The sequence below is a fragment of the Desarmillaria tabescens genome (assembly GCF_030435595.1).
Source record: "Desarmillaria tabescens strain CCBAS 213 chromosome Unknown EV420scaffold_16, whole genome shotgun sequence".
Classification (NCBI taxonomy): Eukaryota; Fungi; Basidiomycota; class Agaricomycetes; order Agaricales; family Physalacriaceae; genus Desarmillaria; species Desarmillaria tabescens.
This window is the reverse complement of record NW_026848315.1, coordinates 552,007-576,216: the sequence shown is the minus strand read 5'-3', so window position 1 is coordinate 576,216 and position 24,210 is coordinate 552,007. Positions and strand designations below refer to the sequence as shown.

At 48.6% G+C, this 24,210-nt stretch overlaps 9 protein-coding genes across 9 annotated transcripts; 3 read left to right on the top strand and 6 right to left on the bottom strand.

Moving 5' to 3' along the window:
- Nucleotides 1–336: 336 nt before the first annotated feature.
- Nucleotides 337–816, bottom strand: EV420DRAFT_1479544 (uncharacterized protein; the record flags this gene model as incomplete). The annotated part of the gene is made up of 3 exons (XM_060469590.1): nucleotides 337–479; nucleotides 508–677; nucleotides 740–816. The coding sequence occupies 3 exons, from the start codon at nucleotides 814–816 to the stop codon at nucleotides 337–339; spliced, it is 390 nt and encodes a 129-aa protein (XP_060331129.1).
- Nucleotides 817–5,932: 5,116 nt separating this feature from the next.
- EV420DRAFT_1270016 (uncharacterized protein) lies at nucleotides 5,933–7,303 on the top strand (the record flags this gene model as incomplete). The annotated part of the gene is made up of 1 exon (XM_060467537.1): nucleotides 5,933–7,303. The coding sequence occupies one exon, from the start codon at nucleotides 5,933–5,935 to the stop codon at nucleotides 7,301–7,303; it is 1,371 nt and encodes a 456-aa protein (XP_060331128.1).
- An 859-nt stretch (nucleotides 7,304–8,162) lies between these two features.
- Nucleotides 8,163–9,823, bottom strand: EV420DRAFT_1642594 (uncharacterized protein; the record flags this gene model as incomplete). The annotated part of the gene is made up of 6 exons (XM_060477391.1): nucleotides 8,163–8,211; nucleotides 8,264–8,587; nucleotides 8,627–8,987; nucleotides 9,232–9,400; nucleotides 9,456–9,515; nucleotides 9,677–9,823. The coding sequence occupies 6 exons, from the start codon at nucleotides 9,821–9,823 to the stop codon at nucleotides 8,163–8,165; spliced, it is 1,110 nt and encodes a 369-aa protein (XP_060331127.1).
- A 3,797-nt stretch (nucleotides 9,824–13,620) lies between these two features.
- On the top strand, nucleotides 13,621–14,953 carry EV420DRAFT_1479540 (uncharacterized protein; the record flags this gene model as incomplete). The annotated part of the gene is made up of 4 exons (XM_060469589.1): nucleotides 13,621–13,819; nucleotides 14,047–14,170; nucleotides 14,513–14,645; nucleotides 14,735–14,953. 4 exons carry the CDS (start codon nucleotides 13,621–13,623, stop codon nucleotides 14,951–14,953), a joined length of 675 nt encoding a protein of 224 aa, XP_060331126.1.
- A 280-nt stretch (nucleotides 14,954–15,233) lies between these two features.
- Nucleotides 15,234–17,267, top strand: EV420DRAFT_1642593 (uncharacterized protein; the record flags this gene model as incomplete). Its single annotated transcript, XM_060477390.1, has 3 exons — nucleotides 15,234–15,578; nucleotides 15,625–16,080; nucleotides 16,134–17,267. The coding sequence occupies 3 exons, from the start codon at nucleotides 15,234–15,236 to the stop codon at nucleotides 17,265–17,267; spliced, it is 1,935 nt and encodes a 644-aa protein (XP_060331125.1).
- A 592-nt stretch (nucleotides 17,268–17,859) lies between these two features.
- EV420DRAFT_1540910 (uncharacterized protein) lies at nucleotides 17,860–18,492 on the bottom strand (the record flags this gene model as incomplete). Its single annotated transcript, XM_060473101.1, is given in 3 exon segments — nucleotides 17,860–18,217; nucleotides 18,232–18,234; nucleotides 18,268–18,492. A coding segment is annotated over 1 exon segment (214 nt), but the record flags the coding sequence as incomplete, so codon positions are not given.
- Nucleotides 18,493–19,386: 894 nt separating this feature from the next.
- On the bottom strand, nucleotides 19,387–19,638 carry EV420DRAFT_1642592 (uncharacterized protein; the record flags this gene model as incomplete). The annotated part of the gene is made up of 2 exons (XM_060477389.1): nucleotides 19,387–19,466; nucleotides 19,521–19,638. 2 exons carry the CDS (start codon nucleotides 19,636–19,638, stop codon nucleotides 19,387–19,389), a joined length of 198 nt encoding a protein of 65 aa, XP_060331123.1.
- A 316-nt stretch (nucleotides 19,639–19,954) lies between these two features.
- EV420DRAFT_336003 (uncharacterized protein) lies at nucleotides 19,955–20,585 on the bottom strand. The gene is made up of 2 exons (XM_060481757.1): nucleotides 20,554–20,585; nucleotides 19,955–20,499 (listed from the first exon to the last, which is right to left on the bottom strand). The coding sequence occupies exon 2, from the start codon at nucleotides 20,433–20,435 to the stop codon at nucleotides 20,115–20,117; it is 321 nt and encodes a 106-aa protein (XP_060331122.1). The 5' UTR covers nucleotides 20,436–20,499; nucleotides 20,554–20,585; the 3' UTR covers nucleotides 19,955–20,114.
- Nucleotides 20,586–20,936: 351 nt separating this feature from the next.
- EV420DRAFT_1479538 (uncharacterized protein) lies at nucleotides 20,937–23,127 on the bottom strand (the record flags this gene model as incomplete). The annotated part of the gene is made up of 9 exons (XM_060469588.1): nucleotides 20,937–21,193; nucleotides 21,427–21,484; nucleotides 21,509–21,653; nucleotides 21,873–22,078; nucleotides 22,127–22,237; nucleotides 22,421–22,479; nucleotides 22,531–22,556; nucleotides 22,665–22,865; nucleotides 23,030–23,127. The coding sequence occupies 9 exons, from the start codon at nucleotides 23,125–23,127 to the stop codon at nucleotides 20,937–20,939; spliced, it is 1,161 nt and encodes a 386-aa protein (XP_060331121.1).
- Between the last annotated feature and the right edge of the window lie 1,083 nt (nucleotides 23,128–24,210).

Here is a 24,210-nt window from a genome sequence, read left to right as displayed (position 1 = left end):
AGAATAAAAAGTAACGCAAAAATATCTTAGTGAGAACAGTCAGTCCAGCATCACGAGGCAAAGCATCCCACCATAGCATCTTGCTTCGTCTTGATAGTTCTCACTGCAATCTCCGCCCGCACATAGTCACGCAGCAATTGAGCAAGAAGATGCTTCTCAATGGGAAGACTCTCCACCAAGAATCTCTTGTAAAAGTCCTTCCTTGTCCGTTGACACATGAGGTCACGTTTTATCGTCTCTCGGCCCTTTGTTTGCAGGACATCCACGATGAGATAGTTGATGTATTGATATTTCTTTCCTTCGCAGTCCTGCATGCCCATGATGATGGCCATGTCACTAGCAACAAGAACCGACCATGCCGCGTCCAAAAAACGCTTGAACAACACCATTCTCAAACAGACGTTGGACGATCCACTTGTCCTCTTTATCCATGACCTCGTGGAAATAGCCAATACCCTTCTTCGACGTCTCCTTCAATCCTTCGTCCCGCGAATGATCAAGATGAACCTGTGACCTCGACGTTAAGGAACCCGTCTGTCTTGTCGTCCGCAGAACAGTGGAGAAGCAGAAGATTAACGGTGAAGCGGCGTTGTCTCCGCAAGGGAGTAAAGCCAATGACGGGTTTTCCAGATGCATATTCAACGATGGCCAAGGATACTGGCTTCGACGTCGTCATCCTGATATGAAACTGAGGGGATGAAGTCAATAGAAGAGACATTTGAGATGGAACATAGCATACAGATAAGTGTATCCTAGCCCGTTATCATAATTTCGGATCGTGCCCAGGATAATTTCTGTGTTGAAGTTATCGGCCATCTTGGATAGAGACACAATAGATAGGCAGTGGTTGAGCAAGCTCAGGTAGTCCTGGAACTCGGAGGTGATGGTAACGTCGTATGGATCGTACTGCCCTCGACCCAGCTACATGTCCAAACATTGTAGATCTGGATTCCGTTTATGACGATCCCGTGGCTGGCAGATTGACACCCAGACTAGAGTCGCAGTGGCGTGATGGATGCCAAAACAAGGAAGGAGATCACAAATTTCGCCGTTTTCACAAAAACCAGGGTTTGATTCTTTCCGGCCTTCTCGTAGCAGGCTTCATTTGTCCCTCGATATCACTTGATTGCCTTCTTTCCTGTAACTCCGGTGGACTATTCGCGAGATCGATACGACGTGTCGAAATAGAAAAGTTCTTTCGATTCGTCTGCAAGCTCTGGAAGTACAATCCTCTCTACGAGCTCCAGACCCCCACGTCAAACATGTCAGCCAGGTCAGCCGAATCTTTTTCATCGACATTGTCGGTTGCATCAGCCTCGACAGCCACGTCTTCTGTATAGTCATCTCCAACAAAGACGCCGACGGACCCTTTGCCTATACCAAAAATGCCCCTTCGCCAGTGTTTAAGCCACTGGAGAGTCCTCCAAGGTCCACAGAAGAGCCTTGCGATCTCATCCTGGGAAAATTTGTCTGTGTCTCGAATGGATACAGAGTTCTGATTGGGATCGGCCTAGCTTGATTCTTGACCGATATAAACTAAAAATACACGTGCGTTCGAGACATGAACATAGCGCTATCCCCTGCTATCGAGTAGATATTTGTTCGTCACCGTCATGCTAAAGAGAACGTATTGATGAAACACTGTATAGCGCCGAAGAAAGACCTTACAGCGAGGTGTACCAGGTAAGAAGAGTAGCAGCAAATTACTCTTCACAGATAGACGTCGCCTCCGGCAAAAACAACGATGATGTCGACGACAAGAGTTCTGCCAAAAACTGAGGTGCACCAAACAACAAGTTGTCGAAGATGTCGAGAAGGACCATTCCGAGGGCTAAGGGAACGGTGCTGAGGGTTTTTGAGACCTGTATTTGAAAGAAGTCAGAACGGAATGTTGGTGGAAATAAACCACAGACTTGAGGAATAGACGCCTAGCGCAGGTTTACTATTCTTCGATTCTCCCCTTCATCTCATGTCGAAAAAATCCCGGGTAACCTGTCGTGGCTGCCAGAAGATGCCCTCAACACCCCCGCAAACTCGTTCCGATCGATACACATATCAAGCTCAACCTGGATACCGGTGGCTTCAGCTTTGATAAAATAGTCTGTCGTAAGGCGTTGAGAGGTCGTGATTATTGGCATAGGTGAGAGGCATGGAAGAGGAATGCTGGGTATGGGCCAATGCGACTGTGATACATTGTTATGAGCTACGGGTGATGCGTCAACTAGAGGGAGGGCAAACATACATAGATGTGTTGTAGACATAAAGCCGTGCTGATCAGCGAGGGCGAGAATGAAAACTGATGGTAGTGGAAGAGCTTCAACAGGGATACCGCCTCTCCCCCTAACATCAAAGCCGTGCCTCGTATCATGCCTTGACTCCCACAACGGGTTGTCGCTCATATCTTCACGTCCTGGGGCGTGGTTGGTACCCTTCAGGGAAGTGCAGTCGCGCTGACATGAGTGAATAAGATCAGGCTACAAGAGCGAGTATTGCTGCATGCAGGTGAATCGAAGGAAGATCTGCCATCCCAAGTGCAGTCTTGTCACGTTTTCGACACATTATTTCCCTTCGCGCCAGTCGTCGAGATCGTTAACAGCTTCCTTGAAAGAGTTCTCGTTACCCGAACAAAAATTCTACCATCAAACGCGTACCTTAGCATGAGAGGGAGAATGACGCGGAAGACGCAAACAGCAAGAGCTCGCACTATGAGCACAGTTCTCATCTCCATCCCAAGAGTCCATGCAGCCAGAACCCATGTCTATTTCTTTTGCATGTCCATCGCAGGGAAATTGGATCTGGTCTCGAGTGTTGGTTGTTCGCTATGTGAAAAGGTTAGAATTAAATAGAGTAAGAAAAAAATTGGCTTGCCGTGAGTCTCAAATTCCGTGTGTCATCGGGAAGGGACCAGAAATGTGATGTCATCAAAACCAAACAGATGCGCCGAGCATTCAACACTGCTTCGATCATTTCCTCCTCACCACGCCGACTCCATTCCGTGCACCGTCTTCTCATTCCTGATCCCTATTCTCTTCTCCTTCTTCCTACGTGTCGATTGGCTCTACCTCGCGTCAGCACCACGAAAGCAACAAATGAACAGAGGCGCACTCAGACCAGAACCAACCTCTTGGACAATGGAATCCTCACAACAGCACACTTACACGAATATGGCTTAGATTTGGGGGGAGGCAGAGATAAGCCTGAGCGAAGTGAAGCAGGATTTGGTTTCTGAGAAGTTTAGCGTGGGCATCCCTTCGAACACTTAAAGGACGTGGCGACGATATACCGACTCCTTGATCCCCCAAGTTATTCATCTTCAACACCTTTCATCGAGTGGAATTCCGACTTCTTTTTAATTTAGATGCTGTCCAACCTCTTGGCGCATCCAATATTCGTTGCGATGGGCTCAAGAGCTATCCCGCAGGTACAAGAAAAGTCCTCAGAATTGCATCGTACAATGTGATCTGATAGCTGCTTAGAAGATTTCTGTTGCTTCGCCGCATTATTATCAACTGCAACGACGTACACAAGCTTGGGAATAACTCGGTGAGCTGATCAACAATGGCCGTTGTATTCAACGCTAACGAATGTACCCAAGAGACTTTCGATGAAGGACGGAGTACACCAGTCATCTTCATCGATTAATTCCATTGGGCCTGCGTTCCGGTGACTTAGCTGCTGTGACCAACGGCGTGCGTTCGATATTATTTCAATTAGTCTTGGCGATACCTCCACCATGGGTATACCCAGGACCATGCACCGTGAACGATCTATCGGACGCACTGCTCTTCAGCATCTTCGAACTCACCAACGGCTCTTATGGCCAATGCCATCGCTCCGTGGTGAGGAGGATATGCCACGTCAATCGACGTTGGTGAAAGATCGCGATATCGTCTACAGAACTATGACGGCATCGATGCTATAGTCCGCTCTTGACATGGACATGAACAATCCAAAACCACATACGAAGTTGTCCAAGCATTTTTCTTGACACTTGGAGAGCATCATCAGTGGAGGAGGGTGTCGCCAGAACTTCTCCTAGACATGTTGAAGGAGTTGAGAACAGTTGATGGAGACGTTCGTTACTTCGGATTTTTGGCAGTTGGGACCCGGTGTACGTGGGAGGTCAGCAGAACAATCTGGTCAGCGGAGAACATCAGTGATGTCTTCCTCGATGTTCCTAGCCCTCGTAGAGTGACATTGTGTAAACTACGCAATCTAGGCTCTTTCACATTTCCTCCTTCAAATCACGCACCTTGCGGGGCCATCTACTGCTATCCACAATCTCGACTCTATCAGTTACTCGAGGAATCGCATCTTGAATTTCGCAAAGGACAGGGTGGCAATTTTTCTCAGTTATCCCTACTCAGGGTTCGGTGCCTCTGGACATCGTCCTTGGACCCGCTTCCGTACCTCTATCTACCTTCTCTACAAGACCTCACATTCTGTCTGATCATTTTGATCTTGATGTGAGAAATCCCAGATGGCGCCGATGCCGAGGCGCAGCTAGAGACGAAGGGCCTGATCTTCAACAATTTCCTCCATTCCTCCCGTTGTTACCGTGCACGCACTTGATAGATGCACCATGCAACTTGGTTTCCCGTCGATAAAGGCTAACCCACCCTCATTCGTGTGGACGAGACTGGAGTCTTTATTGATCCCCAAGTGGTTCTAGTTCATTGTGTAGGTGGGTCAGTGTGACCATATCCTGAATGGAACCCGAGGGAAGCCATTGGGAGACTAGAACGGCGCAATCTTAGCAGATAGGTAGGGAGAATGGATAGAGTATACCTCTGCGGCGTCTGTCCAGTTGTGTTCGGAAGAAGCTTTGGCTGCTTTACCCGCTCGTCCCAACGCAAGATATCCAAATGGGCATGAGGAGCATGCTTATTCCAAGTAGCGCTTACTGTATTAATAAACCTATACGTGCCATCACTGACAAAATTCATGCTTTTGACCTCATTCCACCAGTCCTTACTCTAATAAACTTATTCCCAATCTCCAAGCTAAGGTTCCCAAAAGAAGCCGCGCCTTATAGTGCAGCCCTTATGAGCTCGAGAGGACAAGGACTTCCACCATCTTGTTCACACAAAGACCTCGCATCAGTCCTGCCCTATCAGTCCGGAGTTAAATTCAAGCTGTGACTTACGACACTTGCTTGCTTGACGGCAAACCGCTTTTCGTTTAGGACTCCTTCGACTGTATACCCATCCTGAACCGGGAAAATAGGTACTAGTATGTATCATTAAACCCTCTCATTTCGAGTACTGAATACAAATGTTAACACAGACCAAGCTTCGTGAAGTCAGTTCGGAACCACGCGTACTGCTCCGTCTGTTTGACTACTCGGACAAGTAAAAAATCATCTCCTGACAAAACCTCTGAACTTGACGAAAATTCCAACACAACCATGCTGTCCAAGCCGCAAGAACAGAACAGTAGTTCTATTTCAGAAGATGTTGGTCCTGTTATGGAGGCGACACCGGACTCATCGCCACGCTCAGCGCATCAAGAACCAACCTCCGAAGTGGGTTCACAGACTAACCTCACGGAAGAACAATCATCTAGTGACACTTCGGGTCATTCTGACACATCTCCGGACTACCATTGGCTTCAACCAGAGGTAAATCAGTCGACAAATAAGCAGAGGGGAAATTGATACCATTCCCAGGAGAAATCTCTTCGCAAAGTCACCATCTCTGCCTTCACTGAGACAGGCCAACAAGAATCATCGGTTATCGTTCCATTGCAGCGAGCATACACCGGTAGAAAGCCCGTGATATCGTCCCGTCTTGCTGACACTTCCTGTGCTACTCTCGGTGTTCGAGGCCTCTTAGATCAACTCAACACCACACTCGGAACATCATACATCATGGACACTCCATCCCTCTCCTCCCTTCTTGAAGGCTGCATCACGAACCACTATGACTTTGGCATGGCATATGGCCGCCTCCGTCAGCTATGGTACATCAACGACTGGAGTAATATACGAGACAGATTTCACAGATGGGAAGAGGAGGACCAGGAGATGCGACGAAAAGCACTTGTTAGTAACCAGATCATCAATCCAAAGTTGCCACCTCGACGTGTGTGGGATCTGTTCAGTAATCGGGTGGTGCCATGGTGGTGCACAGGAATCTCCTGTAATGAGTGGTACCGGAGCCACCAGCTTTGGCCAATATCGCATGCCTGGATGGATGAGAAGGATCGTGTCAACGTGCAGACACCCATCAACGAATACAAATGGCCCGTTCCCATCCCAAAAGACACCAGCCTCAATCTTGTCCGTATTGAGATGCTCAATCTTGGAGCGCAGTATGCATGGTTGGATGTTCTCTGTCTGAGACAGGTCGGTGGACCGGGAGAGCATATGCGCAAGGAAGAGTGGAAGCTGGATGTGCCCACCATCGGAACAGTGTATCATCTGGCTGATGTGGTGATTTACATGAGTGGGCTGGGTCGGCCTTTGAGTTTGAAGGACGGCGACTTGGATAGTGATCGATGTTGGTTTAGACGTGCTTGGACACTACAGGAGGTTGGCGAGGACAGGGTGATTGCTGGGGACACACCGGATGGACCAATGCATGCTGAGTGTAAGGATGGGAAGTATGAGACTCCGCCACTGACCAGATTTCACGAGCAGCTGGAGTCTATGGATCACATTTTGTATGGTGCATTTGCAGCACTGGAGGACATGCAGAATCGGGTGTCGACCAACCCAGTGGACAAAGTCGCGGGACTGGCATTTTGTCAGCTGTCCAAGACGATACCGGCATACTATGAGAGCGAGTCTCTTGAGGGTGCATGGACGGCACTCATGAATTCGATGGATGAGTGGCGTCGGGGTTTGTTGTTCTTGTATCCTGAACCGGGAAGTGCAGGCAGAAAATGGAGACCATCGTGGGACCAGCTTATGACGAAGCCTTTGCCCGCAGGTGGTTACCTTGGCATCAAAGTTAATCGGGATGAGATGGATGAAGACTGGTGTGATGCGGAATGCATTGAAAAGGGGTTCGTACGGTGGTTGACTGCTGTAGAAGAGGGTGATCGACGTGGACAGTTAATTGTCAACGACAAGGGTGGGACAGAACATGCATTCAACATCACGGCCGCCCACGAGTACCCGATACCTGAAGACATGTACGCACTGATTTGCGGTGTTTCACCATCCCAATATTGGGTTGTCGGGCGAAGACTGCCAGAGGAAAGGTTTGAGAAAGTGTCGGTGTTTCAGATGTCACTTAAAGAATTAAATCGATTCCGGGATCTGCATATTACTGAAGAATGTCGGAATATTCTTGTTTGAGTACACATTGTAGTAGCTCTTCTTAAATCAAGTAGTTATCATGCCTACCTGAGAGGATGCGAAGGACTCCTCTTGTAAAGAGCTCATGCAGTCGCTGATGGATATAAAGTTTCGTCGATTGCGAAAACCCGTGCTATACTACAATGTACTATGTGTCACTATATATTCATCCAAAATCGAACAAAGGCCGAACCAAGCAAAGTGAAAGTCAAGAATAAGAAGTAACACAAAAACATCTTGGTGAGAAGAGTCAGCTCGGGACGAGAGGCAAAGCATCCTACCGTAGCATCTTGCTTCGTCTTGATAGTTTTCACCACAATCTCCGCCAGGAAGTACATAGTCGCGCAGCAAGTGAGCAAGAAGACGGTTCTCAATGGGAAAACTCTCCGCCAAGAATTTCTTCTAAAACTTGAAGTCCTTCCTCATCTGTGAATACATGAGGACGTGTTTCGTTGTCTCTCGACCCATTATTTGCAGGACATCCATGACGAGAAAGTCAACGTATTGATGTTCCTTTCCTCCGTAGTACTACCGCACACCCATGATGATGTTGCTAGCAACCGGAATCGACCATGCTGTATATAGCGAGCATTTGAACAACTCCGCTCTCAAACAGACTTTGGACAATGCGCTTGTCCTGCCTATCCATAGTTTCGTGGAAATAGCCAATACCCTTCTTCAATGTCTCCTTCATCCTTTCGTCCCGTAAATGGTCAAGATAAATCTGTGACCTTGACATTAAGGAACCTGTCTGGTTTGTCATTTGCAGCACAGTAAACGAGCAGGTCGTCGACGGTGAGGCACCATTTTCCGTGAGGAAACACAGATCACGACAGGTTTTGTTGGTGCTTCAATATCGTCATCCCGATAATACGCACAAACTCGCCGAGCAAAGCATTTGCACGAAACTGCAAAATGTTTCGTTAACAGAAGATACACTTGAGATAGAGGATAGCTTACACATAGGTGCATCCCAGCCAGTTGTCACGGTTCTGGATCGTTCCCGAGACAATTTCCATGCTGAAGTTGCCGGACAACTCGGATACTAGAGACTCGTGGTGGCTGAGCAAGCTCAGGTAGTCCTGGACCTCGGAGGTTATGGTAACGTCGTATATCGTATTGAGGTCGACCTGCACGTCCAAGCATACGAACTGCGTATTTTTGTCGGCCTTGGACTTTGCAGATTTCGAAGTTTTGTCACTAATGACCAGTGCTTCTTCGCCACTTTCAGGTGCAGCCTCACGGTCCCAGCCTTCTTCGCCATCGTCATCGTCCGACTCATTTCTGATTTCAAACGCTTATTTGTCCTTGTCCTCGAAACACCGACTTGTCGTATCCTTCCACTTCATATTGGGTTTCTCCATAGCCTCGTCTTCAGCGCCGTAGTCGGTACTCTTCTTCGACAGATTGATGCATCGAGAGAACTGCTCATAGGTCCACCGGCCTCTTCTATTGCCTATTGTTGGTCTGTCACATTCCTGTCCACATCCCGGGGGGTTCTCGGATGACACGACTCGTGTATCGATGCAACCAGCCAGTGAAATAGGTGCACCATCCGTTTCCAGGTCTCTGCAGAAGTGCAGAGCGGTCTGCAGTAAGGACGCCAGAGTTGTCAGAGGTGACGACAAGAGTAAGAAGTCGTGAAGGTCTGAATCCTTAATTATGTTGGCTTCTCTATTAGGACCTCGTGTGGAAATCTATTAGCTTTGGCAAACTGAGTAATCATCCCCTTCTCCTCCACCATGTCTCTCGAGAACTTCGTCATATTCGTTGTTTCTTTCCATGGGCGCACGAAGAGTAGGGGTTGATTCAGCCCGGCCTAGTCAAGGACTTTCTAGTAACAGACGTCGTTCGTCACTTGATACCACATGACCACCTTCTTTTCAATAACTCCGATGATCAATTGCTGCAGCCCGCAAGGACAGTACGAAGCATCGAAGTGAAAAGTCCTTTCGATTCGTCTACGCGGAGGAAGGTGGTGCCATCCTGATAGTTGAGGAGAGTGGCAACCCAACGAGACGTAAAGCATTCATCGATGATGAGGGGATGAACGAAATTCGTATAGCTGGTGTTGGTGCTTTTACACGTCACATTGGTCTTGGTATCAAGAAATAGTCAGCGACGAAATCAAGATACAGCTTGAAAGACATACCTTTCCGGTACTGATAGACACGCAAAGCAAAGTGGGCTCATCGATGCCAGATATAACAGACTAGAGCTTGCTCTGAATGCAATTTAGTTTGGGAACTGCAAACAGGCGTGCCTCCGTCTGGCGATCCCCGCTAATCTGTGAAGAATCCATTCCATGTCCATCTCGTGTATAGCAACTTCAGCCTTAGCTTGATCGGCAGAAGTGCGCAAATCTAAGTATACCTCAGTGATCTGTCTCTGTACCCAGAAACCATCGATGGAGTGCGGGAAGACGAGAATGTCCTCGTCGTTTTGAAGATTCGCCCCTAATGACCAGTGATTTTTCGCCAGCTTCGTCGTTATCCTCGCCGCCCCCGCCCTTTTCGCCATCGTCCAACTCCCTCTCTAATTTCAAACCTTTCTCCGTTCTCTTCCTCCTTCGTTCCGCAAACCACAGTAACGCGACCTCATCATCAATCTCTGTCCACGCTGGGATTCAATATTGCCTCGTCCTGCGTCATAGTTGGCAATCTTGTTCGACTGATGAGTTGAGGGTTATACCAATCGACATCCCAGGTTAGCGTCAACGGAGCCTGGTGCTGGATGTCACGTTCGACGATGAGTAAGGGGCAGGGCAGGGCAGGACAGTGAGTCAAGAGTAAGTCTGAGGCTGAGTCGGATGGTCAAGGAGTTCTCACGCTCCGACTATCATATATCATAACCAGAATGGGTGAAATCGTGGAACGGGTCGACCACGATCCCCCACGAGCGCGAAGTCACCTGGAGAACATGCTCGGGTCTTACACTCGACTCAGATGCAGCCGTTGTAGCGCCACCTTCGTAAAGCCTTGCAATTACGGATGATGCATCTCTGCGAACCCTTGCCCAGTGTTTGAACTCCCAACTAGCTGCAAACAACAAGGAGTGATCCCTACCAATCCACCGTGCACCTTCATCAAGCGAACGACAAAACACTCGCACCCCAACTTACAATTCTTCTACCACGACCGAAGACGAGGTTCATGTTTTCAGGTCAATCTCTGGACTGAGGACGCTGTCGGGAATTTTTGGTGGGTGGATCTATAGACGGGCTCTTGGAAGGGCGTTTGAAGTATCCAACCTCGGATGTGTGTATCGCCGTCGTCTACGGGCCTCTCCCTCCTGCCACCATTCGCTCCTCGATAAGGACTGCAACACTCTCTGACCAGATCACTAAAACAACCAACGCCCATTTCGTGATGTTCAAAAAAGTGTCAGTGCACTCTGGGAAATGTCCGTAGTCGCTTCGACACAGAACCGAGCTTGGTGTCGCAAACTGTTTGCTCGGGAGAAAGCACGGGAAAGAGGAGGGGTCATTTGCGTGTAAGAAAAACTGCGTATTGACACGGAGGAAAGTCAGTGAATTTTCTAGGAGTCGGAAAATTCGCTTGCGATGGGACCTTCCAGACTGGGAAGGAGGAGTGTGCATGCAGGCCAGCTGGATCCTCGGCACATAATCTGTGCTACTTCTCTCCAGTGCATTTCGTTAGGTGAATGCATCTCACTCATGTTAGTCTCCGTTGTAAATTATGCGAGTAAAATGTTATAAATTAAATTTCTAGTGCACGTACTTTACATGCATGTAAGTACCGTATAATAATCAGCAGGAGGGAAACCTTGGTGCAAGCACGTCCATCCGCATCTATGTGTTCCCCTGGTCCCACGAGTAGCCACGACTTCCCGACATCACTAGCCTCATATATATCTCCTCTTGAAGCTGCGCCAATCCTGAAGCACGCGGTGTCGCAGCGTCGAAGGCTAGGCATAGATTGTTAGATGTTGGAAGAGACAAGTGATTATAAACTTACAGCATAGGTGCGTAGCATGATTGTACCTGAGGCATGAACATAGCTCTATGCAATGCTAACGAGTAGAGATTAGGTCGCCTTCACGTTAAAAAGGTGTTAATGAGATATCGTACAGTGGTGAAGAAAGGCCTTACCAGCGAGGCGCACTAGGTACGAGGAGTAACTTGCTACTCTTCACAGATAGATGTCCGCCTCGGGGCGAAAATAACGACCGCGTCGATGGCAAGGGTTCTGCCAAAAGCCGGGGCACATTAAACAAAAGTGGTCGAAGACATCGAGAACGACTATTCGGAGAGCTAAGGAAACACCGCCGGAGTTTTTGAAGGAAAACAGATCTGTAGTTGGGGAAAGTGAGAACAGAATGTTGGTGAAAAGAAACCACAGACTTTGGGAAATAGACGCCTACGAGTTTGCGATTCTGCGATTCTCCTCCTCATCTTACGTCGAAAAAGTTCGTGTAGCCCGCCATGGGTGCCAGAAGATGCCCTCAACACCCCCGCAAACTCGTTCCGATCGATACACGTATCGAGCTCAACCTGGATACCGGTGGCTTCAGTTTTGATAAAATAGTCTGTCGTAAGGCGTTGAGAGGTCGTGATTATTGGCGTAGGTGAGAGGCATGGAAGAGGAACGCTGGGTATGGGCCGATGCGACTGTGATACATTGTTATGAGCTACGGGTGATGCGTCAACTAGAGGGAGGGCGAACATACATAGATGTGTTGTAGGCATAAAGCCGTGCTGGACAGCGAGAGCGAGAATGAAAACCGATGGTAGCGGAAGAGCTTCAACAGGGATACCGCCTCTCCCCTTAACATCAAAGCCGTGCCTTGTATCCCGCCTTGACTCCCACAACGGGTTGCCGCCCATATCTTCACGTCCTGTGAGTGATGCGTGTCAGGGCGTGTTTGGTAGTACCCTTCAGGGAAGTGCAGTCGCGCCGACATGAGTGAATAAGATCAGGCTACAGCAAGAGCGAGCACAGCTGCATGCAGGTGAATCGAAGGAAGATCGACCATCCCGAGCGCACTCTTGTCATAATTTCGACATGTCCCTTCCCTTCATGCCAGTCGTCGAGATCGGTAACAGCTTCCTTGAAAGAGTTTTCGTTACCTGAACAAAAATCGCCGTATCATCACCAAACGCGTACCTTAGCATGAGAGAGGAAATGACGCGGAAGACACGAAGTGAAGGAACTACAGTTCTCATCTCCGTCTCCAGAGTCCAATTTTCCGCATGCAGCCAAAGTCGACGTATATTCTTTTTAGTGTGCGTCCGTTGTGGGGGAATTTGACTTTGGTCCCGAGCATTTCATAGTCAACTATATAATAAAAGGTTAGAATTGAATAAAGTAAGAAGAAAAATCGCTTGCCGTGAGTCTCAAATTCCATGTATAGTTGGGAGGGAACCAAGAAGCTGTGACGTCATCGAAATCAACCACAACGGGGGCGGGCTGGGCAACCAAACAGACGCGTACACGGTTTCGATCATTCCTCGTAACAACCATGCCAACTCTAGTCCATGCAGCGTCATCTCTTCGCATTACTTACTGATCTCTATTTTCTTCTCTCTATGCGTTGATTGGCCTTACCTCGCTTCAGTGCTACGATTACAAAAGTAACAAAAAGAGAAAGAGCGCACTCTGACAAGAACCTGGCCTCACGACAGTGTACCTGCTTCGATACAGCATAGATCTCATCATGTTGCTTTACAATAATTGCACGGCGTGGGTTCATCAGGTGATATCCAACGTCGGATGTCTGCGTCGCCGTCGTCTACGGGCCCTTCCCCTCCTTCTGCTACTCCATTCGTTCCTCGACTAGGATTGCGACACGCCTCGGTGGATATGACGTGGGTTTCTGGAGTGTGCGATTAAGTATCAGGTATGATTATTGTTGAACCTTCTGCTACCTTCATCGAATTTTCAATCTGGTAGCGTCCCACCTGCGTATCGACACCCAGCTATAAATTACACGATATCGTATGTTTTCAAGCATAGCGAAAGTGTGCCTTTAGCTGATTTCTGGCAGAGTCGCAGGGATGCGACATTGACGTGGAAGCTCAGTAATCGACAGTAGACCATCTATATCAGCACCAGCTGGTCGAGATCGAGAAGGCTGCAGACACAATTTCAGTCACAACAACACCGACTACACCGACTACAAGACTTCGTCGACGTCACACCCAGTCCATCACACCTACGTCCTCCTACATCGTGCAGCCATTACGATCCAACCCTCACTCTCCGCTCCCCAAAACCAGATTCACCCTGCGCGTTAATGTACCAGTGCAGGAACGGCAAGACGAGTGCCTCGGATACAAAAGGAAGGAATGCACCCGAATGCCAGAAGACTTGCAGCGCTCTGATGGTCCTGCTATGGCGGACTGGGAGACCAGCTCAGATGAGAAAAATACCGAGAACAGGATAGGGTTGGAGATGGGTTTCAGAGCATCTGAATACGGCCATGAACGCGACCCTCTCGCCAACACCAGCTGCCCCCTTACATTCATAGTACCTAACAGGTCGACATCCAGCACCAGTCCGCATACAATGTTTTCAAGGTCGTGCAAGGCGAGGTTTGAGGCAATCTTTGAGTGAACAAGCACTGTCGAAGGATAACCGATGCGTCATAGGCGTGGATTCACAGCCAGGAGCCTCCGATACTCAATGAGGAAGAGTGCGAAACGTTGACCTGCGTGAAAGCAGGTCTTCTCGCATCACTGTGCTTCCCTACGTGAGATGGACCTCAGCTTCGTCTCTTTACAGACCTCTGCACGTTGACGGTCTATTCCAACGCACGGCTCTGGCGCGAACCTTTGCAGTCTCGTTGGTCTGGTGATGGCACAGGGAACGGAGTCGACCTTTTTGCTGGTCACGCGATATTGATGCGGTGAGTATTACTCGGTTGTGGAACTTATTCGTTCTAATTCTGTAGTCTCGCCTCTCACACAAGTGCTGTTAAATGAACCTCGACGCTGTCCGGTGAATTTTGGTGGGTGGATCAGGCTCTCAGTAAAGGTGTTTGAAATATCTAATAGATATCTTCAAAGAACTACATCGCCGTCATTTACAGGCTCTCTCCCGCCACCCGCAATCCTTGACAAGACTACGACATGTTCTAGCCAATGGCGTCACTAAAACAACCAACGCTTTTCATGAGCCTTAATGAAGAAGTTTTTTCGAAAAAGTGGCCGTGCATTTTAGGGGAAAGCCCCTCGTCGCCTTGATACAGAACTGAGCTTGGCGTCACAAAATGTTCGCTTGGGAGAGAGGAACGGAGCATTATACCACAAAACTTGTTCCCATCAGTAAAGGCCTTCGTGTGGAACGAGCCTGGGGCATCGTATCTTTACCAGTCCAATAACGTGGTTCTAGTTCTGTGTAGATGAACTTGGGTTATTCACTGTTTTATTCGAACGCTGACTTCAAAAAAGGTTCATTTTACAATGTATAGGACGGGATGGCCTGGGCTGACTCCGAGGAGACTGCTGCTACGTTCGCTGAGGATTGCGTTAGGAACAGGAATGTCATCGAAGCGCCCAAAGCACCTGACAACTATGACCAAAAATGGCCAGCGCCAGTAATGCTAATCTTGGGTTCCCTTAGACACCGTAGAGGTGTACACCACCCACTCCTCCGACGTACCTACTGGGATTGCGGCGTTGCAAAATGAACTTGTCCACAGTCTCCATGCAGACGTCTTTGTTTTATGTGAAATAAATTAATCTGTGTGGGAAAGCATTTAAGAGAACGAAGACTTCTATCACATTGTTTACACGCAGCAGCCCAGGAGGATTCGGGGTGGAACGTGCAAGTTGCGATGCCTCGAGGCAAACAGCTTCTCGTTTGGTACACCCTCGGCCTGTGTCTTCTAAGCGTAGAAAATGGGAAATAGTATGTATGATTAATCCTTCTCGATTTTAGTACTCATTACAACGACGTTAGCACCATCCATGGTCCTACTGCTTTTCGTCGGTGTGATGTTGTGGAAACACATACGCTCTGTCTTTTTGACTTCTCGGACAAAAGAAGATTTATCTCCTGACGAAACACCTGAACTTGACGAAAGTCCCAACACAACCGCTTCATCCAGGCTGCAAGAGAAGCACGGTAATTCTACTTCAGAAGATGCTGGTCCTGCTTTGGAGGCGACACCAGACTTGTCGCCTCGCTTGCGTCCAGAATCACCATCCATTGCAGTGGGTTTGCAGACTAATGTCACGGAAGAGCAACCTTCTGAAGATGAAGCTTCTGATACATCTTCTGAGCCTGATGATGATGAACCATGGCCTCCGAAGGTAAGTCAGTCAGCAAATAAACAGGGGAAATTAATAACATTTCCAGGATACCATTCTTCCTGAAGTCACCATCTCCGCCTTTACCGAGACGGGCCAAGCGGAATCATCGATCGTCGTTCCATTGCAAAGGGCGTACACCGGTAGAAAGCCTGTGATATCATCCCGCCTTGCTGACACTCCCTGCGCTGCCCTCGGCATTCAGGGCATTTTGGATCTACTCAACACCACACTTGGAACATCACACAGCCTTAACACACAATCCCTCTCCTTCCTTCTTGAAGAGTGCATCGCAAACAAGTACGACTTTGGCATGGCATATGGCCGCATCCGCCGGATATGGTACACCAGTGACTGGAGCACGATACAAGACACATTGCGCAAATGGGAAGAGAAGGACCGGGAGATGCGACAAAAAGCGCTCGATGGTAACCGGATCGTTGAACCATTATTGCCACCTCGACGTGTGTGGGATCTGTACAGCAATCGGGTGGTGCCTGTGGTGGTGCACGGGCATGCACACGATGGCCTTGGCCGATATCGCATGCATGGATGAAGGAAAAGCATCGTGCCGATATGCGGACACCCATCAACGGATACGAATGGCCTGTTCCCATCCCGAAAGACACCAACCTCAACCCGATCCGCATTGAGATGCTCGGACTTGGAGCGGAGTATGCGTGGTTGGATGTTCTCTGTTTGAGACAGGCGGGTAGACCGGGGGAGGATATGCGCACGGAAGAGTGGAAGCTGGATGTGCCCACCATCGGAGCAATGTATGCAGACTCCAGGGATGTGGTGACTTACTTGAGTGGGCTGGGTCGGCCTTTCAGTTTGAAGGACGGCGACTTAGAGAGTGACCGGTGTTGGTTTAGACGTGCTTGGACGCTACAGGAGGTTGGCAGGCGCAGGGTGATTGCCGGAGACACGCCAGATGGACCAATGCATGCTGAGTGTAAGGATGGGAAGTACAAGACTGAGCTACTGACCAGGTTTCACGAGCAGCTGGAGTCTATGCAGGCCATTCCTCATAGTGTGTTTGCAGGTCTGAGGAGCATGCGGAATCGGGTGTCAACCAACCCAGTGGACAAAATCGCGGGACTGGCATTTCTTCTGCCGACCAATTCGATACCGGCATACTATGAGAGAGTGTCTCTCGAGGATGCATGGACAGCACTCGTCAATTCAATGCGTGCAGAGGTTCGGGGAATTTTGTTCTCCTTGTATCCTGAACCGGGAAATGCAGGCAGAAAATGGATACCGTCGTGGAACCAGCTTAGGACGAAGCCTCTGCCCACAGAGGGATACTCCCGCATTGAAATTGATCGGGATGAGGTGATGAAGGAAACTGAAGACTGGTGTGATGCACCCTGCATTGAAAAGGGGTTGGTGCGGGGGTTGGCTGCTGTTGCCGAAGGGAATGATCGATGCGGGGAGTTGATTGTTCAAGACGAGGGTGGAAAAGAACATGCGTTCAACATCACAGCCACCCACTGTGAGTACCCGATACCTGACGACACATACACACTGATTTGCACTGATAACTGGGGCTTTCAATATTGGGTTGTCGGGCGAAGACTGTCAGGGAAAAGGTTTGAAAAAGTGTCACTGTTAGAAATTCCCGACGGAGATGAACGGAGTCGGTTAGAAGACCTGCATATAACCGAAGAATGTCGGAACATTCTTGTTTGAGTACATATGGTAGCAGCCCTTCTTCAATCGAGTGGTTATCATGCCTCCTTGAGAGAGTGCGAACTTGACTGCTCTTATGAAGGCTTCACGTAGTCGATGCTAGCTCATCGATTGCGAAAACCCGCGCTAGAGTACAATGTACTGTGTATCTCTTTATATATTCGTCGAAAATCAGACAAGGGGGGAACCGGGAAAAGCGAAAAGGCAAGGATAAGGATTAAGGTAAAGGTATCTTGGCGAGAACAGTCAGCTCAGCATCACGAGGCAAAGCATCTTGCTTCGTCTTGATAGTTCTCACTGCTATCTCCGCCCGGAAGTAGTCACGTAGCAAATGAGCAAGAAGATGCTTCTCAAATTTCAATGGGGTGGCTCCGCACCAAGAATTTCTTATAAAAAGTCCTTCCTCGCCTGTTGACACATGAGGATATGTTTCGTCGTCTCTCGACCCTTTGTTTGCAGGACATCCACGATGAGATAGTTGACATATCGATGCTCCTTTCCTTCGTAGTCCTGCATGTCTATGATGATGGCCATGTCGCTAGCAACCGGAATCGACCATGCCGCGTCCAAAAAACCCTTGAACAACACCATTCTCAAACAGACGTTGGACGATCCGCTTGTCCTCTTTATCCATGGCTTCGTGGAACTAGCCAATACCCTCTTTCAACATCTCCTTCAATCCTTCGTCCTGCGAATGGTCAAGATGAACCGATATGTCTGCCATGACCTTAACGTTAAGGAATCCGTCTGTCCTGTTGTCCGCAGCACAGTGGATAAGTAAAAGATTAACGGTGAAGCGGCATTGTCTCTGTGAGGGAATAAAGTCGGTGACAGGTTTTCCAGATGCATATTCGACGATGCCCAAAATTACTGGCCTCGACATCGTCATCCTGATAATAGACACCGGCACCGTACGCTCAAACACAGTGAGCGGAGCATTTGCGAGAAACTGAAAGGATGAAGTCAATCGAAGAGACATTTGAGATAGAACATAGCTTACAGATAGGTGTATCTCGGAGCCTCATCAGGATTTGATCGTGCTCAAGACAATTTCCGTGCTGAAGTTGTTGGCTAACTCGGATAGAGACTCGATAAGAGACAGGTGACGGTTGAGCAAGCTCAGGTAGTCCTGAAGCGCGGAGGTAATGATAATGCTTCGTCGTATGTGTCATACTGCGGTCGACCCGCACATCCAAGCCTTCGGAGCGCATCCTGCAAAGAGAGATCGACCCTTATCCAGATTATAGGTCTGGGTTCCTTTTATGACGACCGTATTGGCTGGCAGATTGACGTGTCGCAGTACACACGAAAGTCTGAACATCCATCTGCAAACAGCTCCTCCATCAAGAAACTAACGATCTTCCGTGGCACGGCATACCAGCATAGTGGATACCGACACCAAAAGAAAGGAGACGGTGAAGGTCGGAATCCTTGACATTGTTGGCTTCCTCTGTCAGAATTTCTCGCATAGCCTCAACTTCGACGTAGCACCGTCAGCTTCGACGAACTGAGTAATCGTCTCCTTCTCCAGTTGCCGTGTCCCTCAAGAACTTCGCTGTTTTGCCATCTCTTTTTTTGCAAGTGCACGAAAAATAAAGTTAGCCTGACCGAGGACTTCGTTCGTCACTGGTACTGCTTGTTTGCCTAACTCCGATGAACTATTGCTGAGGTAGGGATGAAGCGTTGAAATAGGAAGCGTTTTCAGTTCGTGCTCTGGAAGGACAGTCCTCCCTGCAAAATCCAGAACCTTCTGTCCTGGTCAACGTCGGCCAGCTCTGCTCGTCGACCGCGCCTGTTAGCTCAGCCCCGATTATCGCATCCTCTGTGCAGTTATTCCCAGAAAAGACGCTGGTAAATCCTTTGCATATACCAACAACGCTGACCAAAGCAGAGGTCTACAGCGATTTCTGTTGCAAACACAAGCAACTTGCTCTTCATCCTGAGAAAGCGTCTCGAATGAGGAGAAGGCCTTGGTCGTTGTTCGAGACGAGTTTTAATGCAAGGGGATCGTAGAGAAGGTTCGAACGACGACAGAGGGACATAGATTCTGGGTATAATGATGCTCGGCAATCTGTTTTTGAGTCATTTGAGAGTCACTCGTGAGTTCGCCGACTATTGTTTAGACTAGTGCTTTCATGGGAGTAATGAAAACGATTTTGAATGCGTCTGTCATGATGGAAAGCTTGTTCAGAATTGGACCTAAGTATCAAGAACAGTCAGCAATGAAACTAAGATGCAAGCTAGGAAGCATACCTTTTTCAGCACCGATGAGAGCACAAAGCAGAATGAGCTCATCGATATCAAATGAAATAGGGGAAAGCTCGCTCTGAACGTGGAGAAGCTTGGGAGCGGTAGACGAGCGAGCCTTCATCTGACGACTCCCAGCTCATGCCCTTTTTGTACATAACAACTTCAACGTATACATCGGCGTCACCTCGTAAAAGCTTCGTATACCAGAAAATCATATAGCAGGGTTTTTTAAGGAATTTCGTCGTGATACGAAAGTAGTAATAGTTGAGGAGCGTCATGAGATGATTTTCACGGTCACAAAAGTTGTACTTGTTGGAGCGAAGGATGGAGAGTACGAAGGAAGTTTTGTTGGTAGTACATAATGGTTGGGTCCGATAGTGGGTACATTCGTGAAGAGACGGGGTCTTTGAAGTTTGTTGGCCTTGAATTTTCGTCGTACCAATGACCAGCGCTCTTCGGCAACTCCGCCACCTTCCTCAGATGCAGCCTCACCGTCTGTCTGTACCATCTGCACCCTCTTCGTCGTCCGACTTTTCGATTTGGAACACATCCTTGTTCTCCTCGTTCGTCCTCATCGAAAACCACGGCAACACCGACCTATTGGATCTTTCCGTTCCGTATTAAAATCCGCCACCATCTCTCTCTCAAACTTCGATATTTTTGCTGTTTCTTTCCGCAGGTGCACGAAGAGCAGGGTTTAGTTCTTTCCAGCCAGGTCAAGAAATATACGTCGTTCGTCACTTGGTACTGCTTGATCACCTTCTTTTCAATAACTCCGATGATCAATTGCTGCAGCCTGGAAGGACAGTATGAAGCATCGTAGAAGAGTCCTTTTGATTTGTCTACGCGAAGGAAGGTGGCGCCATCCTGATAGTTGGGGAGAGTGGCAAGCAACCCAACGAGACGTAAAGCATTCATCGATGATGAGGGGATGAACGAAATTCGTATAGCTGGTGTCGGTGCTTTTACGCGTCACATTGGTCTTAGTATCAAGAAATAGTCAGCGACGAAATCAAGATACAGCTGAAAGACATACCTTTCCGGCACTGGTAGACACGCAAAGCAAAATGGGCCCATCGATGCCAGATGTAACAGAGTGAACTTGCTCTGAATGCAGTTTAGCTTGGGAACTGCAAACGGGCGTGCCTCCGTCTGGCGATCCCCGCTAATCTGTGAAGAATCCATTCCATGCCCATCTCGTGTGTAGCAACTTCAGCCTTGACGCGCTCATCAGCTTGGTACACCAGGCAATGATGTCGCGGTTTTTAAAGAATTTTGCCGTGATATGAAAGCTCTGGTAGTCGGAGTAGTTGAAGAGCTCCATGAACTGATTTTTGGAGTCACGAAGTTGAACTCGGAGCCGAGAATGGAGGGTACGGAAGAGCTTTGTCGGCAGAAGTGAGCGAATCTGAGTATACCTCAGCGATCTGTCTCTGTACCCAGAAACCATCGATGGAGTGCGGGAAGACGGGAATGTCCTTGTCGTTTTGAAGATTCGCCCCCAATGACCGATGATTTTTCGCCAATTTCGTCGTAATCTTCAGGTGCGGTCCTCGCGGTCCCGCCCTTTTCGCCATCGTCCAACTCCCTCTCTAATTTCAAACGTTTCTCCATTCTCTTCCTCCTTCGTTCCGCAAACCACAGTAACGCGACCTCATCATCAATCTCTGTCCACGCTGGGATTCAATATTGCCTCGTCCTGCATCATAGTTGGCAATCTTGTTCAACTGATGAGTTGAGGGTTACACCAATCGACACCCCAGGTTAGCGTCAACGGAGCCTGGTGCTGGATGTCACGTTCGACGATGAGTAAGGGGCAGGGCAGGGCAGGACAGTGAGTCAAGAGTAAGTCTGAGGCTGAGTCGGATGGTCAAGGAGTTCTCACGCTCCGACTATCATATATCATAACCAGAATGGGTGAAATCGTGGAACGGGTCGACCACGATCCCCCACGAGCGCGAAGTCACCTGGAGAACATGCTCAGGTCTTACACTCGACTCAGATGCAGCCGTTGTCGTGCCACCTTCGTAAAGCCTTGCAATTGCGGATGATGTATCTCTGCGAACCCTTGCCCAATGCCTGAACTCCCAACTAGCTGCAAATGGCCAGGAGCGACCCCACCAATCCACCGTGCACCTTCATCAAGCGAACGACAAAACACTTGTACCCCAACTTGCAATTCTCCCACCACGACCAAAGACAAGATTCCTGTTCTCACGTCAATCTCTGGACTGAGGACGCTGTCAGGAATTTTTGGTGGATGGATCCATAGACGGGCTGTTGGTGAGGGCGTTTCAAATAGCCAACCTCAGATGTATGCATCGCCGTCGCCTACGGGCCTCTCCCTCCTGCTACCATTCGCTCCTTGCAACACGCTCTGACCAGATCACTAAAACAGCCAACGCTCGTTTCTTGATCTTCAAAAAAGTGTCAGTGCACTCTGGGAAAAGTCCGTAGTCGCCTCGATGCAGAACCGAGCTTGGCATCGCGAACTGTTTGCTTGGGAGAGAGCACGGGAAAGAGGAGGAGTCATTTGCATGTAAAAAAGCTGCGGTTAGACACTGAGGAAAGTCAGTGAATTTTCTGGGAGAGTCGGAAACTACACTTACGATGGGACCTTCCAGACTGGGAGGGAGAGAGTGCATGCAGGCCAGCTGGATCCTCAGTACATAACCCGTGCTACTTCTCTCCAGTGCATTTCGTTTGGTGAATGCATCTCTCTCATATTAGTCTCCGTTGTAAATTATGCGACTAAAATGTTATAAATTAAAGTTCTACTATGTACTTTACATGCATGTAAGTAATCAACAGGAGGGATATCTTGGTGGAAGCACGTCCATCCGCATCTATGTATTCCCCTGGTCCCGCGAGTAGCCATGACTTCCCGACAACACTAGCCTCACATATATCTCCTCTTGAAGCTGCGCCAATCCTGAAGCACGCGGCGTCGCAGCGTCGAAGGCTAGGCATAGATTAGTTAGATGTTGGAAGAGACAAGTGATTATAAACTTACAGCATAGGGGCGTAGCATGATTGTACCTGAGGCATGAACATAGCTCTATTCAATGCTAACGAGTAGAGATTAGGTCACCTTCACGTTAAAAAGGTGTTAATGAGACATCGTACAGTGGCGAAGAAAAGCCTTACCAGAAAGGCGCACTAGGTACGAGGAATAACTTGTTACTCTTCGCAGATAGACGTCCACCTCGGGGCGAAAATAACGACCGCGTCGACGGCAAGGGTTCTGCCAAAGGCTGGGGCACATTAAACAAAAGTGATCGAAGACGTCGAGAAGGACTATTCACAGAGCCAAGGAAATACTGCCGGAGTTTTTGAAGGAAAGCAGATCTGTAGTTGGGGAAAGTGAGAACAGAATGTTGGTGAAAAGAAATCATGGACTTGGGAAATAGACGCCTAGCACGAGTTTGCGATTCTGCGATTCTCCGAAAAGGCCCGTGTAGCCTGCCATGGGTGCCAGAAGATGCCCTCAACACCCCTCCAACTCGACACACGTATCGAGCTCAACCTGGATACCAGTGGCAAAACTTTGATAAAATAGTCTGTCGTAAGGCATGGAGAGGTCGTGATTATAGGCGTAGGTGAAAGGCATGGAAGGAGAACGCTGGGCATGGGCCGATGAGACTGATACATTGTTATGAGCTACGGGTGATGTGTTAACTAGAAGGAGGGTGAACATACGTAGATGTATCGCAGGCATAAAGCCGTTCAACGGCGACAGTGAGAACCGATGGTAGCGGAGGATTCCGTGTCTCCCCCTACCCTCCAGAACAAACACACTCAAAATGTGCAATGGTAGCGGTAGGAAGGGACAAGAAATGTGACGTCATCAAAACCAAACAGACGCTTTTCGACATTGCTTCGATCATTTTCCTCCTCACCACGCCGACGTTTCGCGCACCGTCTTTTCATTCCTGTTCTTTATTATCTTCTCCTTCTCATTACGCGTCGGTGGACCTACCTTGCGTCAGCACTACGAAAGCAACAAATAGACAGACACCTCGGCAAGAACCGGCGTCTTGGACCATGGATACATCACAGCAGCGTGCTTGCATGAATACGGCTTGGATTTCGAGGGCGTGCACCAAAGGCAGAGACGAGCCTGAGACATATCGATAATTTCCTGCTCCCATTGCTCTGCACATTGTTCATCAACCAACTTCACGATCCCACTGAGCTAAACACCCTCTCCATCTCCCGTCATGGCTGCATTTCAATTTAGATGCTGTCCTCCTAGTGTATCCATTGTTCGTGGATGGGGACGACTTCATGGCAAGGTTGTCTGATACTGGAGTCGCTTATGGATCTTTGAGGTATGTAAAAGTCCTTTGGTTTGCGTTGTACAATGTGATTCAATGGGTGCTTAAAAGATTTTCTGCTTCACCATTTCATCAACAACTGCGACGACATGTACACACGCTTGAGAATAGTTCGGTGAGCTGATAAACAATGGCCGTTATATTCAAAGCTAACGAGCCCACCCAAGTGATTTCCGATGAAGGACGGAACATCCTAGTCATCTTCATCGATTAATTCCATTCGATCTGTGCTCTAACAACTTGCCCGCTGTAACCAACGGCATGCATTCGTTGTTATTCCAATTATTGGCAGCGATACCTCCACCTTGATAGATCCAGAATCAGTGAACGACACATTGCACATTGCTCCTTAGTAT